Source organism: Nycticebus coucang, chromosome 19, assembly GCF_027406575.1.
Source record: "Nycticebus coucang isolate mNycCou1 chromosome 19, mNycCou1.pri, whole genome shotgun sequence".
In the NCBI taxonomy this organism is placed as follows: Eukaryota; Metazoa; Chordata; class Mammalia; order Primates; family Lorisidae; genus Nycticebus; species Nycticebus coucang.
The window spans coordinates 59,099,033-59,115,275 of NC_069798.1; the positions used below are offsets into that span (position 1 = coordinate 59,099,033).

The following is a 16,243-nucleotide window of genomic DNA, read 5'->3' on the forward strand; positions in this document are numbered from 1 at the left end:
TAGTTTTGCTATTTTTAGTAGAGACGGGGTCTTGCTCTGGTCTCCTGAGCTCAGGCAGTCCACCCAGCTGGGCCTCCTCACAGTGTGAGCAACCTCTCCAGCCTCTCCACACCTTCTTAATATGGAGAGTCTGAAGCCCAGAGAAGTTAAGTTAATGGTTAATACATAATGAGCGGCAGACTGTGGATCAGAATTGGCTCCAAGAGAAATTCTCTTTCTGGCACTGTCACTGTTTTCTACACTCATCAACGAAACCTAAGTGATTTATTTTTGAATTTCCTGTGCCTTGACATATAGCATAAGGCATCTGAAATGCAAGTTGTACCACTTCCATTTTCTGGTTGTCCATAGTTTAACTCTGGGGTCCAGCTTTCACTCTTCTGGTTTTTTACTATTGTCTTTTTTTCCTTTACGTTCACTTATTTTATTATTATTATTTTTCCTTTAAGTTTACTTCTTAGTAGAAAACTTCACAGACCTGATTTTCCATAACAGGTTATCATTTAATGTAAGATTTCTTCCAGAACAACACTAGAAGTTGATAAGACAAAAGGCATCAAACTGCTGGATTCTCACATTGGAGTATTAGGGTAAAGGATATAAATTTGGGGCTTTTAAAACATTTTTTTTCTATCTCAGTCAGAAGCTTCAAGACAAGGTCACTTTATCTTTCCTGACTCACTCTCTCCACATGTGAAAATGAGATAATAATCCTCAGTGACTAGGTGGGAGGCTTTATCGTGAACTTCCTGGGACATGTGTGAGGCTAACATTATCCCACTATTATACAGGAGAGCTGTTGTATGAATCGGTGAGAATTGTACTTATCAGTGGGAATAAAAACCCACTTCATGATCTATAGATTCTCTGGGGAGAATACTCAGGAGTTTGTGGCTGAAACTTCTTAGGAAAGGAGAGATAGAGGAGAGGAAAGGGAAGATGGAGGGGGAAGGAGGGAGAAGGAGAGGAAGACAGGGAGAAGGGGAGACAGAGATTCTAAGCATGCTGGAACAAAGCTCCTTTGCTTTATTCTGGGGAGTGGCTGGGTGTGTCAAGTCATCTCTCGGCTGGAATGCTGAGTAATCAGAGTCATAATGTTTGCAAAGTTTCAACCTATAAGTAAGAAAAAGCACCGACAAACAGTTTCCTAGGTTATTAAATGTTTGGGCCAATGATTACTTAGTTGTACTAGAGGAAATTATTGTTTCATTAAAATTGCATAATGAATGAATGAATAATTTATTATTCAAGTTATATTTCTCCCCTCAAAAAAAACCTACTCTTTTTAATATATGGTCAGTAAAATGGCTTTTGTGGCAAGTGAAAGAGAGGGAAGAATGTTATGAATTATTTTGAAATTATAGAGCAAATGCTTTTTCCTACAAATAGGTGTATCATTTCCCACTAAATATTCTTTAGAGAAACATTTATTTTATAAATGTTAAATGTTTGGGATGAAGCAGATGGAGTGATCTTTAGTATCTATAAAAAGAACTGTAGGAAACTGTAGCTGGTGTCAAACCAATTCTAAATTTATGGATTGAATTCATCATTATTTGAACTGACAAAGTTTTATGCAATCTACTTCATTTTTAGGTAGGCTTATCTCCCATTCATTCCTTCCACACCCAGTACGTGTGAGATACCATTCTAAGTTCTTGGGATACATCAGTGAATAAAACACAACCCCACACTTCTCCTGCTTAGATTTTAGCTGGAGGAAGCAATCAACAGAAAATGTAATAAGAGAATCGTAAAACACACAGAAAACGGAAAAGTCTGGTTTTATATGTGCTTCCTGCAGATTCAAACTTCATCAAAAGTAAGGGAGATGAAAAGGGCTTAAGAGTTGGCTTTTCATAAGGCCACACAAAAGGCTTTTCAAGAGTTGAGAGATTAAAGATTACACATGATAAAATAATGCATAGTTATTTTAAAATGGCTGTCCTCTGAGTTATTGGTATGGGTAGAACCTTTTCTTATACATCTTATGCCTCTAAGTCCACACATTACCATAACTGACAATACGTTCTTTCCAGGCACTTTCTTATAGGGTATTTTTTACACTACAACAATTACTGTAGTATCAGATGCATAGAAATTTAAAAGCTAAGCGGTAGTCTCCTTGAGATCCATAACTGGCTCTCAATGTTCCTGGTATCTGTCTGTTCCATGGCCTTGCTGAGGGTCTGACACATTCAAACAATGCTTATTTAATCAATCACAGACTCCAATCAAAATGAACAGTTGAAATGAAGAGGCAGCATAGAAACCCACATGGCGAATGAAGAAGAAGTTCATGAGGACACACTCTCCTAAAGTTAATAAGCCGTCACGTTCTCCAGAAACTGGCTTAAAAATGTGTGACTTGTAGAATGCAAGCTACCTGGATAACTCCATCCACTCCCACTTTTCTTTTTTCCAGGTAGAATTGTTAAGAACTTAAATTTATGACCACCATGGAGAAAAATATAGTCATATAGAATCACAATTGTAATACCCCTGTGCCTGAATGGGAATCACCATTTTGCCTCGACAGTTTGTCTTGTATCCGGGTCACACGTGGAACTTGTGTTTCCTTGCCTTCCTTGGGTTCAGTGAGAAGGTGAGAACATTCAGGTAGGTCCTCTTATCTCTAGAGACACTTCTGCAAGTGAAAGCTTTTGACAGGAAACGTTCTTTTTAACCTTTTCTTAACCTATCACCTGGCTATGGACCTTTGTTCATGCTTTGTTCACGGGCCTGAATGTTCTTCTCATGTCCAAAGGCATCACCTCCATGGTCCAACCTCCAGACTGAAAAGGTCGCCCTTGTCTCTGAGCTCCTTTTGTCCTTTGCACATTCCTTGTATGCTGCCAGGTATTTCAGTTCTTTTGTTTCTTATCTTCTTACTGGATTATTGGCAAGCACTTTGGGGAGAGGAAGCAGGTCTTATATCTCGAATTGAATGGTGCCTGTAACTTTCAACTTGAATGGTGAAAGTTAAGTTAATCTCTATTCCTGGAAATGTTTCTTCCCAGGCTGGGTAAGCACTGAACAGGAGTGTTGTAGAGGATATTAAAACATCAAAAGGGAGAGGAGTCAAATTTATGATTTAAGGGCAAGTCCCTTGGGTTTTTTGGATTATAGTACAAGCATGCAGCAGGTGTTCCATAAATAACCGTGATAAATTAGGTGTCAACATCGTGCTTTTAGCCTTTTGGCCACTGTGATTTATTCCCTGAGCCTGTCTGACAAATGGGCGAAGTGGTAGTAACTGCCACCATTAGGGAGCACCTGCTATGTGACAGATACATGTATGTACTGTCCCTTCACCTAGCATGTGCTCTCTCTCTCTCTCTATATATATTTATATTTATATCTTAGTAGATCTCATGTTACTGATGAAGAATCTGAGTCTACAGAGATTAAGTACTTTGTTTAGATTTCTAAAGCAAAGAGTGGTAAAGTCATTTTGCAAATTTTCATCTCTGCTCCCAAACCCTCATCCTTCCCACTACAGTTGGATAAGGTAATTTTTAAAATGCATCCTGCCCAGAGCCCCCTCCTATGATCTTATGCCTTTCATCAATGCCTGAAATTCTACTTTCGGAGTTCAACTATTAATTTATGATTTTAATCCTGGTTAATAATAAAATACTCAGGATTGGGGGGGAAGGGGAAGCTCTCAATCTTACTGTAGCATAATGAGTTGCTTCCACTCATTCTGTCAACGAGCATTTTCTAACCACATATTGTATATCAAGTGTATACCAAACATTGGTATAAAAAAAATGAATGAGGCTTCGTCCTTACCTTGAAAATTCTCACGGTGCCCTGGGTGAGACTGTAAGATAAATAGATTCTTGTGAAACAATGTGGTAGGTAAGTGAACAATAGGGGGCAGAGAAGCAACTGGCTCAGAACAGATGTGGCAGGAAGAGAGGAGGTCTCGCGTAACGAAGGAGGCACAGGAAGGCAGGAAAACAGGAATTCGTCAAGAGCAGCTCCACAAAGAGATTTCAGACCCAAACTATGTAATCCTACCCACAGGATTTTATTGGGAACTCCCTCTTCCACTCCATTAAACAATTTCTCCTAACAATTTGGTATTAAGTATTTTGGGAATGATGCCTAATTTTTAGGCGTACACAGTATATATCCACTTCTCTCTGTGATCTTACACGAGCTACTGCAGTTTACGTGTAAAGGATAAAGATTACTTTTTGTGCCACTAACCTGTTTGAGAGGTTTGTAGTATTACTCTCATCATATATTCCTTTTATTTCCCAAAATATTTCACCTTCCAGCCCTGCGTGGGCCAGTAGAGTTGGCTTTATGTACGTATTGTGTTATGTCTTTAGCCCAAAGCAGGATCTGCCGACAGCCCCTTCCTGTCTGAGCACGTTGGAGGCCTTTGGAAGCTGTGCAGACAACAGCAACTTCAGCCTGAATCATCTCTTTCAATCACGGACAAGCTGCCAAGCGGGGTGAGTAAGAGCAAGGGTGCAGCGGTGGGCGTGGTCACGTGGGCGGGGCGCCGTGCAGGTGAGCCAGCGGCAGGCTGGGCGTGGCCACGGTGGGCTGGGCGCCGTGCAGGTGAGCCAGCGGCAGGCTGGGCGTGGCCACGGTGGGCGGGGCGCCGTGCAGGTGAGCCAGCGGCAGGCTGGGCGTGGCCACGGTGGGCGGGGCACCGTTCAGGTGAGCCAGCTGCTCTTTCGGCCAGGAGAGGGTTGTGCCTACCTCCAGGTCTTTGTGCTCCTCGCTTGCCGTTTCCTTCTCCAAGCATTTTCCAGGATAACTGTAACTCCAGGTAAGCAAAGTGGGGCTGTTTTTTTCTTACGCAATTCATAAAGCAGTTGTTTGAGCTCTTCGGAGATGGTGAAGGTGATGGATATAATGGGCTATTTTCAAGGATAAATTGTTGGCTTCAGTGCTGTTACCTCTCATTTCCTACCTTGGCAGCACTTTCAGCTCGCAGCCTTTTGGGCATTAGGGGAGTAAAATCACTTAACATACAAGGTAAGAATATGAAGAAATAATGTGGCTCGGAGGTTTGGGTGGTGGGGGTGGGGGTGGGGGAGTGACTGTAATTCATCGAAGAGAAAATATTTCTGAGGACATTTTCAGCCCTACCTTGGAACTCAGAATGAATTTGACAATGCTCATTTCTGAAAGGATGTGGTACTCAAAAAGTGGAGAAATTTGAGAAATATTTTCATCTCTGGCTCGCCTTCCTGGTTGGCCATGTGGGGCTGAGATTCAGACTTACCAACTGTTCTTTTATGCATTTTAAGGCATCGGATCAGTGTTAATCTACTTGGAACTGTTCTTCCAGGCAGAAAGTAGTCTCCCTCTGCCTTTATGGGCTTCATATAACTGTAAACAAGTCACACATTTCATGTGTATTCTTGGACTTTTAAAATGAGGCTGTTTGTAGTTTCCTATTCATAGGCTCTACATTTTTTAATGGCCTCATTTGAGTGAATCATACTAAAAACCAATTTAACATGCCAGGCATCTCCATAGACTTGTAATCATTTTATCAGTGCTAGAGGCTCTTAGACACATTTCGGCCCCCTCATTTTGTAGATGGGGATAAGGCAGAGAGGTGAGTGTTGTCCAAAGTCACACGGCTTACAAGTGGCACAGCTGAAACAGTTCAGACTAGCCTCCAAGGTTGCAGCTCAGGATGGTTCTACGACACCACGGGTTTGCTTAACATCTTTTCACTCCCTGCGTCTCCCAGGAGGTTTTCAGCACTTTTAAGTGGTTTCTAACCTCAGCCCCTAACAGTCAGTTCAAGTGTTTGGTGAGTCCTTGATGGAGAGAGATGGAAGCCTGTCTGAAGAAAGGATTTTCCACGGAAAATGAGTTAACAGTTTTTTTTTTTATCTTCGCTTCCTAAAACTTTGAATTGCGTTATTTCAATCCCTTTGGTTGTGGATTGCCTTTGAGGCTATGTGGTCCCAGCAACTCAGTGTCTCAGCGTCTCTGCTGAGTCTGGCTCTGAGTTTACCGTTAGGCATCTATTGGGTGGGGCAGCTGTCAAGGTCAGGCTTGAAACAGGAGCAGATGGGGTATTTCAGAAAATCAGGAAAGCAGAGGCTCTCCTGCCATGGGAAAGTAAAGCAATTAACCTTATTACGAGTAGCAGCATTGAACTTGCTCACCCACACAGCACTTTTCATGGACGTTTACTGACTTAATCACTTCATTTACCCTCATAACATTCTTTCACGCTGCAGAAGCTGTAAAGTCTATTTTCTTTACCTGGCACTACTGTTTCTCCTCATAGACTTAGAATGTGGGCAACAGAGGCATGTTTTTAGGCATTCCATACAAATATTCCCTAAGGACCAATTACACCAAATTTTTGATTTTTTTTTTTTTTTGTAGAGACAAAGTCTCACTTTTTCACCCTCGGTAGAGTGCCATGGTGTCACACAGCTCACAGCAACCTCCAACTTCTGGGCTTAGACGATTCTCTTGCCTCAGCCTCCCAAGTAGCTGGGAATACAGGCACCCGCCACAACACCTGGCTATTTTTTTTTTCTTTTTTTTTTTTGTAGAGACAGAATCTCACTGTACCGCCCTCGGGTAGAGTGCCGTGGCGTCACACGGCTCACAGCAACCTCTAACTCTTGGGCTTACGCGATTCTCTTGCCTCAGCCTCCCAAGCAGCTGGGTCTACAGGCGCCCGCCACAACGCCTGGCTATTTTTTTGTTGCAGTTTGGCCGGGGCTGGGTTTGAACCCGCCACCCTTGGCATATGGGGCCGGCGCCCTACTCACTGAGCCACAGGCGCCGCCACGCTGGGCTATTTTTTGTTGTTGTTGTTGCAGTTTGGCTGGGGCTGAGTTTGAACCTGCCACCCCTCGGTATATGGGGCTGGCACCCTACCAACTGAGCCACAGGCGCCACCCCAAATTTTTGATTTTTTCACCATACCTCCATTTATAAAATGACCCAGGTGAGGCTGATATCTACAATGCTTTAACTCAGCGAAACGCTAGTTTTTTTTTTTTTTTTTTTTGTAGAGACAGAGTCTCACTTTATGGCCCTCGGTACAGTGCCGTGGCCTCACACAGCTCACAGCAACCTCCAACTCCTGGGCTGAAGCGATTCTCTTGCCTCAGCCTCCCAAGTAGCTGGGACTACAGGCGCCCGCCACAAGGCCCGGCTATTTTTTTGGTTGCAGGTTGGCCGGGGCCGGGTTTGAACCCCCCACCCTCGGTATATGGGGCCGGCGCCTTACCGACTGAGCCACAGGCGCCGCCCGAAACGCTAGTTTTTAATGGATGTAAACACTATGCATACAGCTGTGATGTGTGTGGTTGATGGTCTCTAAGTAGAATGAACATTGTTCAAATCAGAATATGCTTGAGAGTAAAAGGGGCACTGTCACTAATGCCAGGACAAGAGAAGCCAGGACTGTCCCAGGCAAAGTGGAACAGACATACTCACCCTATCCAGATAGCCTTTATCTCACCCAAATGGTCCACAGACTAAAAGTTTGAGGACCATTGGCTTAAATGCATTAAACACTTAGGAAATCCTCATATGGGCCAGTGACAAGCTGTAAGTCTGGAGAAGTCAGCACCCCGTCTGCTACCCTAGTACAGGCGTCCCAACCATTTGGGTCTACTTACACTCTCTGAATAGTGCCGGTCCTCTGTGGCATAGGTTTGTGCATGGCTCACTGCTACTTACCCTTTACGACTCACCTTTAGTGTGCTTACCAAGATGTTACTGTCCGTGAGGATGTAACACTGAGGCTTCTAGGATGGGTGAGCTCCTGGGGGTTCCCGTGGAGACTCGTGCACCTCAGCAAAACACTGGTCACACTTATCAGGCCACTAGCTGACAGCTCGTTGCGGGCAGGAGTTCCTGTTCACCTTGGATTTCTTATGGCCTACCTCACTGACTGACACACACTGGGTACTAGTCGATACTTGTTAGAGAAAAGCAATGTAACATTAAGAGTGTGGAGCATCAGTGGCAAAAAGAGAACAAGAGCCCCTCAAGCAGGAAAATCAAAGGGAAAACATTTGGTGTTGATTAAAAAAAAACCCACACAGGAAATCTAGGTATTTTTAAAAGGATAATTCAGACATGTAAAATTTTTGGAACTCTAGAGCCTTCTGAGAACAAATGCCAGCAAAGATGAAATTACCAAGGACGCAGTTGGTAAGGTGTGGTGGGAGGTCCCAGGCTGGGAGCTGGAAGAAATGAATTCCAGGGCTGGTTCTGCCACTCTCACTCCCTGCGGGGGTGGCCTGGGAGACTTACTTCATCTTCAGCTGCCTGATCTCTCAAATGAAGAGGTGGGGCCTGCCTAGATCCTCTCAAAGATCTTGTCCCACTTTAAAGGTTTGTGATTTTAGGCCGTATTACAAAATAAGGCACTGTGAAATAGATTCTTAAAACTGCATTCACATTACCCTTTAAAATAAGTCCATCTCACCTTTCTCTGGGTAAAATAAAAGTTCCTTTTAAACTTGGAAGCAACTAAAAGATGTAGTGTTTTCTGTGTTCTAAAGATAGAAGAAATTCTCTTGTCATGTAAATTTATGTAACACAACAAAAACAATAGAAATGAAATTCTCTTTGTTAAAATTATTACAGCATTTTCATGAAATGAAAGAAGACATCTTTGCAAGAAGGTCGCAAATGGAAAACAATTGTAGGGATTTTTAGAACTTCAAACAGAAATCCTTAGGTGTGCAAATTTACCATACAGGAATTGCTAATCTCTTGCACCTACAATTTTTATAGCATTTGATCATACAAAAATTGTCTATGTTGGAACTTGGTGCTTTTTCTTGGGTGTGTACTGCTAATATTGCTGAGATTTGTTTAAATGCTTTGATTGTCTTACACAGAGAGGTAACAATTGTTGTGGCCAATGTTATCCTTAGAATTACTTCAGACCAGATCATCTTCAAGGGTGTTTTTAGGTCACTTGGGACTAATTATGAGTCACTGATCAGATTTACCATGCAATATTTGATTACTTAGAGGATGATTGTTTGCCAGTACAAAAATTTCCCTTCCTGACCTTTTCTGATCCTTTGGCCTGCATCAAACAATGCTGCTTTCTGGGAACACAGATATTAAGGGCTGCATGCCCTTCCCCAACCTGAAGGAGAATTTTTTGAGAAGGGGGCTGGTCAGCACATGATCAGGAAGGCAGAACTATTTGCACTGATGCACTGAGGACACCATGCACGGGAGGGTCTGCAGCTGGTGGGATGTTAGGTGTGCACTGATCTACATTCCTTAACAGGGACCTGGGTCTAAGCCTTGAGCTGCAGCATAGTTAGCTGTGTTGTGTAATTAACTGCGCTAGAAGCCACATCTTTCACTCACAGAGTCATTTAGGCTAAGGGTATCCCAAAATGTTTGAATGAATGAATGAGTGAATGAATGATGCTCTGGTTGAAAAATGGTAAAACGAACATTTCCTAACCCTGCGATCCACTTCTAGGATCTATTTCTAGGTGTTTGTGGTCAAATTCCCTCAGCAGATTAGAACAAGGTCTGAAAGTTTTTCTACACAAAGGACATCATAAAAAGTACAGTTGGTTATTAATGATGCCAAATTATTCTAATTTCTCTTCCTGAGAGTAGCAAATACTGCTGGGGAGAACTACTGTGTTTGTTAAAGCATAGTTTGAGTATTGTCATATTATTATCTGTGTAATTGGGCCCCAAGTTGCGGCAGTGTTAAGAGCTTGGAGGGGTCTGGGTTTAGGCTTTTCTGTTTGGTGAAGAAATAGCTCAGGACTCCGTGTACATGCTGAGTTTTAGGTGTAGACAAACTCAGCATTATCAGTGTGAGATTCCCTCTGGAGGAAGCCAGACTTCTTATTCTGTAAGTCTGTTCCAAAAGTGAGGAGGTTTTTCTAGTATCCCCAGTGGTGGGCAGGCGGGTTGAAACTCTCCGCAGGCCTCCCCAATTTTGTCTCTGTACACTCAGCCGGTGTCAGGACATGCCTAGCACGGTCAGCTTCCACCGGCTGTGAGTCACCCCGTGGCTCTTGCCCCTGCATCAAGAGGAAGAAATAAGGATGTGGGGGCTCTAAAGAAAAGTAAGATGCCCAACCTGACTTCACGTTATGTTCTGGGAGATTTGTGATGGGAACACCGGGCTGCACTAGCTGTACTGATCGGGGACATAGAGAGAAGGAAAAGTAGGTGGAGATGAGCAATGTTTTGTTTGACTGGGTCAACAAAACATTCTCTCTGCGAATGAACTCGCTCAGACTCTGAGATATGTATTTGAGTCCATCCCATACACAAGCCATCGATCCCATAAAAGGGAGAATTCTAAAGAAATATTTGAAGACCAGGGGCCCACTCCTAGATCTTATTTTCATGTCTACACTTTGAATTTCTGTCCAGGAACAAGGTGTAAATTGCCATCCTGTTCATGCATTTGGCTCTATCACACTCTTGGGTCTTGGCTAAGGGAAAGCCTCTGTCTTGTGTAGAGGAGTTCACTTTCCGGCACCAGGCTGTGTGTCCTACCTGAAGACCTTTGAGGTTACATTCACTGTCCATCTGTGTACGTGCGTCTGACTGTCAGGGGGAAAGGTTCCGGCCCTGGTCCATGCCCTAATCACCCAAGGGTAGTAATATCAAGTGAAGTCCCTGAGAACATGCTCTCCTGGGGTCAGGCAAAGCCTTGAGAATCTATGCAGCTCAGCTTGGCTTCCAGAAAAAGAAGCCCTGACTGTTTGAACTTACCTAGGGGCTTGGGAGTCAACCAGTAACTACTAGACTAAATAGGCAGGTAGACCTCTAATTAGGGTAGTGATTCTCAATCTTTTTCAACCTCAGAACTACTTCATTCACCTAAAAATTACTTTGAGGACCTCAAAGAGTTGTTTTTTATTTTAAAGTGGGTATTATATCTATCAGTATTTAACAAACTAGAAATTCCAACTGGAAAAATTTTGAAATAATTGCTAGTTAAAAATAACAACAATGTAACTATTGTATGTTAATATGAATAACATTTTCATAAAATAAATATTTTCTAAAGCAAAACATCGCAGGGAGAAGAGTGACATTGTTATTCATTTCTGCAAATTTCTTCAATATTTGGCTCACTAGAAGACATATCATACAGCCTCTGGAAAACTCCACTGTATGTCTGTGAGAGAGAGTGAGAGTAAAAAAGGCAAATAACATCTAAGTATTATCATGGAAACAGTTTTGACCTCATGGACCCCCTGAGAGGGTTTTAGAGATTGCCAAGGTCAAGGGACAAACTGGGTGGCTTAAAACAACAACAGTTCTATTGTCCCCCACGTCTGGAGGCCAGCGCTTGGAAATAAAGATGTCAGCAGGCCCGTGTTCTCTCGGAAGCCTTCAGGAGAGAAGCTATTCCACACCTTTCTCTACTTTCTGGTGTTGACAGCAATTCTTAGCATTTCTTGGCTTGGAGAAGCATCACTCCCACCTCTGCCTCCCCTGTCACAGGACATGCTCCCTGGTGTCTCATCAGCTGCCCTCTCTGCGTGTCTGTTTGTCTTTCCTCTTATTCTCATAAGGACACCGGTCTCACTGGATGAGGCCCAGCTAACTCCAGCTTGACCTCATCTGAACTACTTAGTGAAGGACCAGCAGAGACCCTATTTCCACATAAGCTGACATTCACAGGCATTCACTGGGGATTAGGATTTTGACATACCTTTTTGGGGGACACCACTTGACCCATAACACTTACTAAATATTAAATAGAACCACACAAAACTTATGTAATTTGATTATTTTTAATCATTACAAATTTCAATTTTGTATGGTTTAACTGCAATCCTGAATGAAGCAATCTGTGATCAATAAAGCCAGTTTTGATTTGTGCTGTCAACTCCTCTGGCCACTTGCTGAAGAACAGGTGTGACCTGTGGGCTCTTATCAAGTGGCACGTGGCTGAGCAGGTCCAAGTTTGTAGACTCCAGGCAAAGCTGCACACCCAGGGGACTTTCTGGACCCCAGCTGGCTTGCTTTTGGAATTTACTGAAAGTTCCTTTCTCTTTCCTACTAAGGATCAGTACTTTGTTGAAATAGAATTCTTATTGTGTTGGCAGGAAGCAGTTTAGAACACCTTAAACATGGTCTAGAAATTAATTTCTCCCTTGCTCTTGCTTCCAGGCTCACCATGGATGCCCTGCAACTGGCAAACTCGGCTTTTGCTGTTGATCTTTTTAAACAACTGTGTGATAAGGAGCCAGTGGGCAATGTAATTTTTTCTCCAATCTGTCTCTCCACTTCTCTATCACTTGCTCAAGTTGGTGCCAAAGGGGATACAGCAAGTGAAATTGGACAGGTAAACACCATGCCTCATTTCTTAAGTGGGAATACTGTTATTAAAACCCAAAGGCAGTACCTAGGGTGAGAAATGAATGGAGACTTTGTGGTCAGAATTGCTCAGGACTGAGAGGTGTGGCAGTTCCAGGACTCTCTTAATCTATTTTTAAATGTGGAAGTTCATTTATGGGTCCTGCAACCCATATTTAGAGCATGCCCCAGGTTGTGATTGAGCACTTGGAGATCTTCCAGGTAATCACATGCTTTTCATTTTGACTTGAGATATTTTCAACTAACAATGGTTTGATCAGGACACAACCTCATTGTACATCAAGGAACTTCTATAATTTTTTAAGGATTTCTTTTTGGCTGGGGTTGATTATCTAGCTTTGTAAAGTTCTTAGAGCTTCAAATGAGATGATTTTCCTGACTGTTCCATTTTACCTCATGTACTTTTTGATAATAGGTGAATGTTCTTCTAATTCCATTTCATTCTAGTTTCAACAGAATCTTTTTTCCATGAGCTTATAAGCCTTTAAAAAATGAACACCTTCTCGTATCTAGAAATCCCCAGAAAGTATGACCCACAAAATGTTGTTAAGGTCAAGATGAAGAATTTACATGTGGGACTTCAGGGAGTGGCTGTGGTCCCAGGAAGAGATGTGTCTTCTTATTTGTCCTCACCCTGAACTCTCCACCCCATATTCCCTACTCCATCTCCCACTATATCTCATCTTCCATTAGAGAGAGGGCAGACAAGAGAAATACCTGGTAGTGGGGATGTTCCCAAATCATAACCAAGGTCTTCTCAGTACATGTAATTGATTCCTTAGCAGTTACCTGGACTCTAGTTTTGTGGTCTCCTTCCCCCATCATTAGACATGAGAGTTATGAACCACCTGGGACCAGCCAATTTGACCCTGCCAGGCCGAGGCACTGTGATTCACAATGTGCTGGTTTGGTGGCATTACCTGAGGTGTGGTATCAGGGTGTGGCCATCATGAGTTATGGTGTGAAGAGAGTCATCTTATGCTGACATCACATTTTGTGGCGCCAGAAAATAGAGAAGACGCTGGACTGTAATTGGTTGGAACAACAACAAAAAAAATGTCAGGACCAAAATACAAGGATTTAAGTCATGCAAATGAGAGCATGCTGGCTTGAAATGGCTTAGGATATCACTATAAAAATAATAACTAACAATTTGAATCCATATGATATTTTAGGTGTTTTACATAAGAAGCGTAATCTTCATCACAACTCAGGATAATAGTACTCTCAGTCCATTTTACAGAGGGGAAAAGAAGGCTCTGAAGAGTTGACAAGATTTTATTTTTAGTAGATGAAGGCTGGAACTCAAAGGCAGGGCTCCCAGGGAAGCCCAGCATGTGCTGTGGTTGCCTGTCATCCATGGTGTGTCCATTCATCTGGCTCTTCCTGAAGCATCTAGAAGGAGAGGATACTCTGCCTAGAGGTGCTTCTGTCCTGGAATCTGATTCCTGCCTAATGATTATCTCTCCTGGCATTAAAATTGGTAGAAATTACAACCTGCTTCATCTTTTTTCAAGTTTGAAAATCTTTCTGTGTGAGCAGTAAGGGCATCACTTTGAAGAAAGGACAGATTTTCCCTCTAGTGAATTACGAAAACTGTCTTTAGGGTCGTGTTTCTCAACTGGGAACATTTTGTCCTCTGCTTCCCATTCTGTGGACATTTGGCAACGTCTGGAGACATTTTTGGTTGCTACAGAAAGGGACAGAGTGCTACTGTATCTATAGGTCAGGGATGCTGCCGAGTCCCCTGCAATACTCAGGATTCTCAAGCCCAGTATGTCCACAGCACCAAGGCCGAGAAGCCTTGCTTTATGGGAACAAATGAACAGGGAGACTTAGTTCACCCCCAGGAGACTGGCTATTGTCATGTGTCCACTTCAGTGGGAAGAGGCACTGCTTTCTGGGTAATGGATTTTTCTTTTAACAGGTTCTTCATTTTGAGAATGTCAAAGATGTGCCCTTTGGATTTCAAACAGTAACATCGGATGTCAACAAACTCAGTTCCTTTTACTCACTGAAACTAATCAAACGGCTCTATGTAGACAAATCCCTGAATCCTTCAACGGTAAGTTCTTTAAAGCAGTTAGTACCATCTAGCGTTTTTTTTAAAACCTGGAGTAGCACTTCTGCGTTGTTAGACCTATAACTTTTATCAGTGAGTTTCTAGGGTGTTCATTTATTGTTTGAGGCTTGATAAATTAAGTAAAACTCCATGGAGTGGTTGAATACAGTGGGAATCAATTGTGGTCACATCTAGCTCAAAATATAGAGAAGCTGTGGGCTTCCCCTTCCCTCTTTAAACACTCATAAATCTTACCTTTCCTTTTAGCATCCTCTGAGAGAAAGGAGAATGTAGTTATTGACTCTCTAATAAGTGTATCTGCTCAGCAGTTTATTTGGACAAGGAGTGTATGACACCTCATGATTTAAATATTTTTCTCCATAAACATTAGGACATATGGCTTGGGACAATGTTTTAAGCTCTCCACCTAATTTGTTTAGGCACACAATGCTCTTATGTTCCTCAAAATCAATAAGAAAAACAGTAGCTATGAATCAATAGTTTTCATCAGTCACAGATTGGTTTTGTTTGTTTTACTAGGGTGTTCAGATGGATGTCTACACAAGGCAGCACTGGTTATTTAAGATCAGCCATATCTTGAAGGAATCATACAGAAAACACTGTGTTACTTACATTGGGCCCCAGAGTATACCATGATATATATTTTTTGACTATGTTTTTTTTATTTTGTAGAGACAGAGTTTCACTTTAATGCCCTCGGTAGAGTGCCGTGGCCTCACACAGCTCACAGCAACCTCCAACTCCTGGGCTTAAGCGATTCTCTTGCCTCAGCCTCCCCAGTAGCTGGGACTACAGGCGCCCGCCACAACACCCGGCTATTTTTTGGTCGCAGTTTGGCTGGGGCCGGGTTTGAACCCGCCACCCTCGGTATATGGGGCGGGCGCCCTACTGACTGAGCCACAGGCGCTGCCCTATACCATGATATTTTTAAAATTTGAAACACATAACCAATATTCTAGAATACATGTCATGTCGAATTGATTTACTTCCTGTTTGGATTGTCAGAATTTCCAGCTTTCCAAATCTAAAGGCTAGACTCCCAGTTAAAGATTAAGTACAATTTTACAGCTTTCTGTGGTGGGTATTGGTTTTTCTATTCGAGATCTTTTGAGGACATGGATAACCAGATACGGTTGTGAGTTTGCTATTGTTGCTTAAAGACGTATATACACAATCATTTTTGTTCCAACAATCACCTGGGGAACTAAAAAAATCTCAGATATGATTTGGAGCCTGAAAATGGAAAATTTCTAAAAGCTCCCTAGCTGATCCTTAAGGCGCTGATTAATACATTTTTGTTGCTGAGAGTGAGGACAATGGAGGCCCTTCATCTTGCTGAGGCTTTCTGATGTTCTTAGGTAGCACCCGTTCTCTCAGTCAATGGCAACAGTCAGGCCCAAGGTTAGTGTGCAATTAACTGAAGTTTATTGGCTGAGGCTGTAGCTTCTCTGAAGAAATTCAAAGAGCCTTGTGCTTAGAAGTGAAATGACTGACATGACATTTATTAAAGTTATGTTTAGTTTTGTTGAACTTTCATTCAATATTTGGAATTATTTCAACCAGGGTAGGAGTTGTAAATATTTTTTGAAGACTGCTTTCTATTGCTTCTGTTGGTTGTACAACATCCGCAAATTTACTAGCTAATAGTCTGAACAAGTGTGGTCTATGTAGAACCACTTGCATCAGAACTACCTAGGGGTTAAAAGGGCACATTCTTGGCCTCAGATTTATTAAATCAAGGTCAGTGGAGAAGGGACTTAGGGTTTTGTACTTTTAACAAGTATTAAGTCTTGGATCCACTGCTCTGTTCTC

General features: G+C 42.4%; 1 protein-coding gene across 1 annotated transcript in view; it reads left to right on the forward strand.

The window, feature by feature from the left end:
• Positions 1-4,652: 4,652 nt before the first annotated feature.
• Positions 4,653-16,243, forward strand: part of SERPINB5 (serpin family B member 5) — a 33,032-nt gene continuing 21,441 nt past the window's right edge. Inside the window, exons 1-3 of the mRNA XM_053571821.1 lie at positions 4,653-4,792; positions 12,142-12,316; positions 14,276-14,413. Coding sequence (XP_053427796.1) covers positions 12,149-12,316; positions 14,276-14,413 — 306 coding nt within the window. The 5' untranslated portion in view covers positions 4,653-4,792; positions 12,142-12,148. The remainder of the gene's footprint in view (positions 4,793-12,141; positions 12,317-14,275; positions 14,414-16,243) is intronic.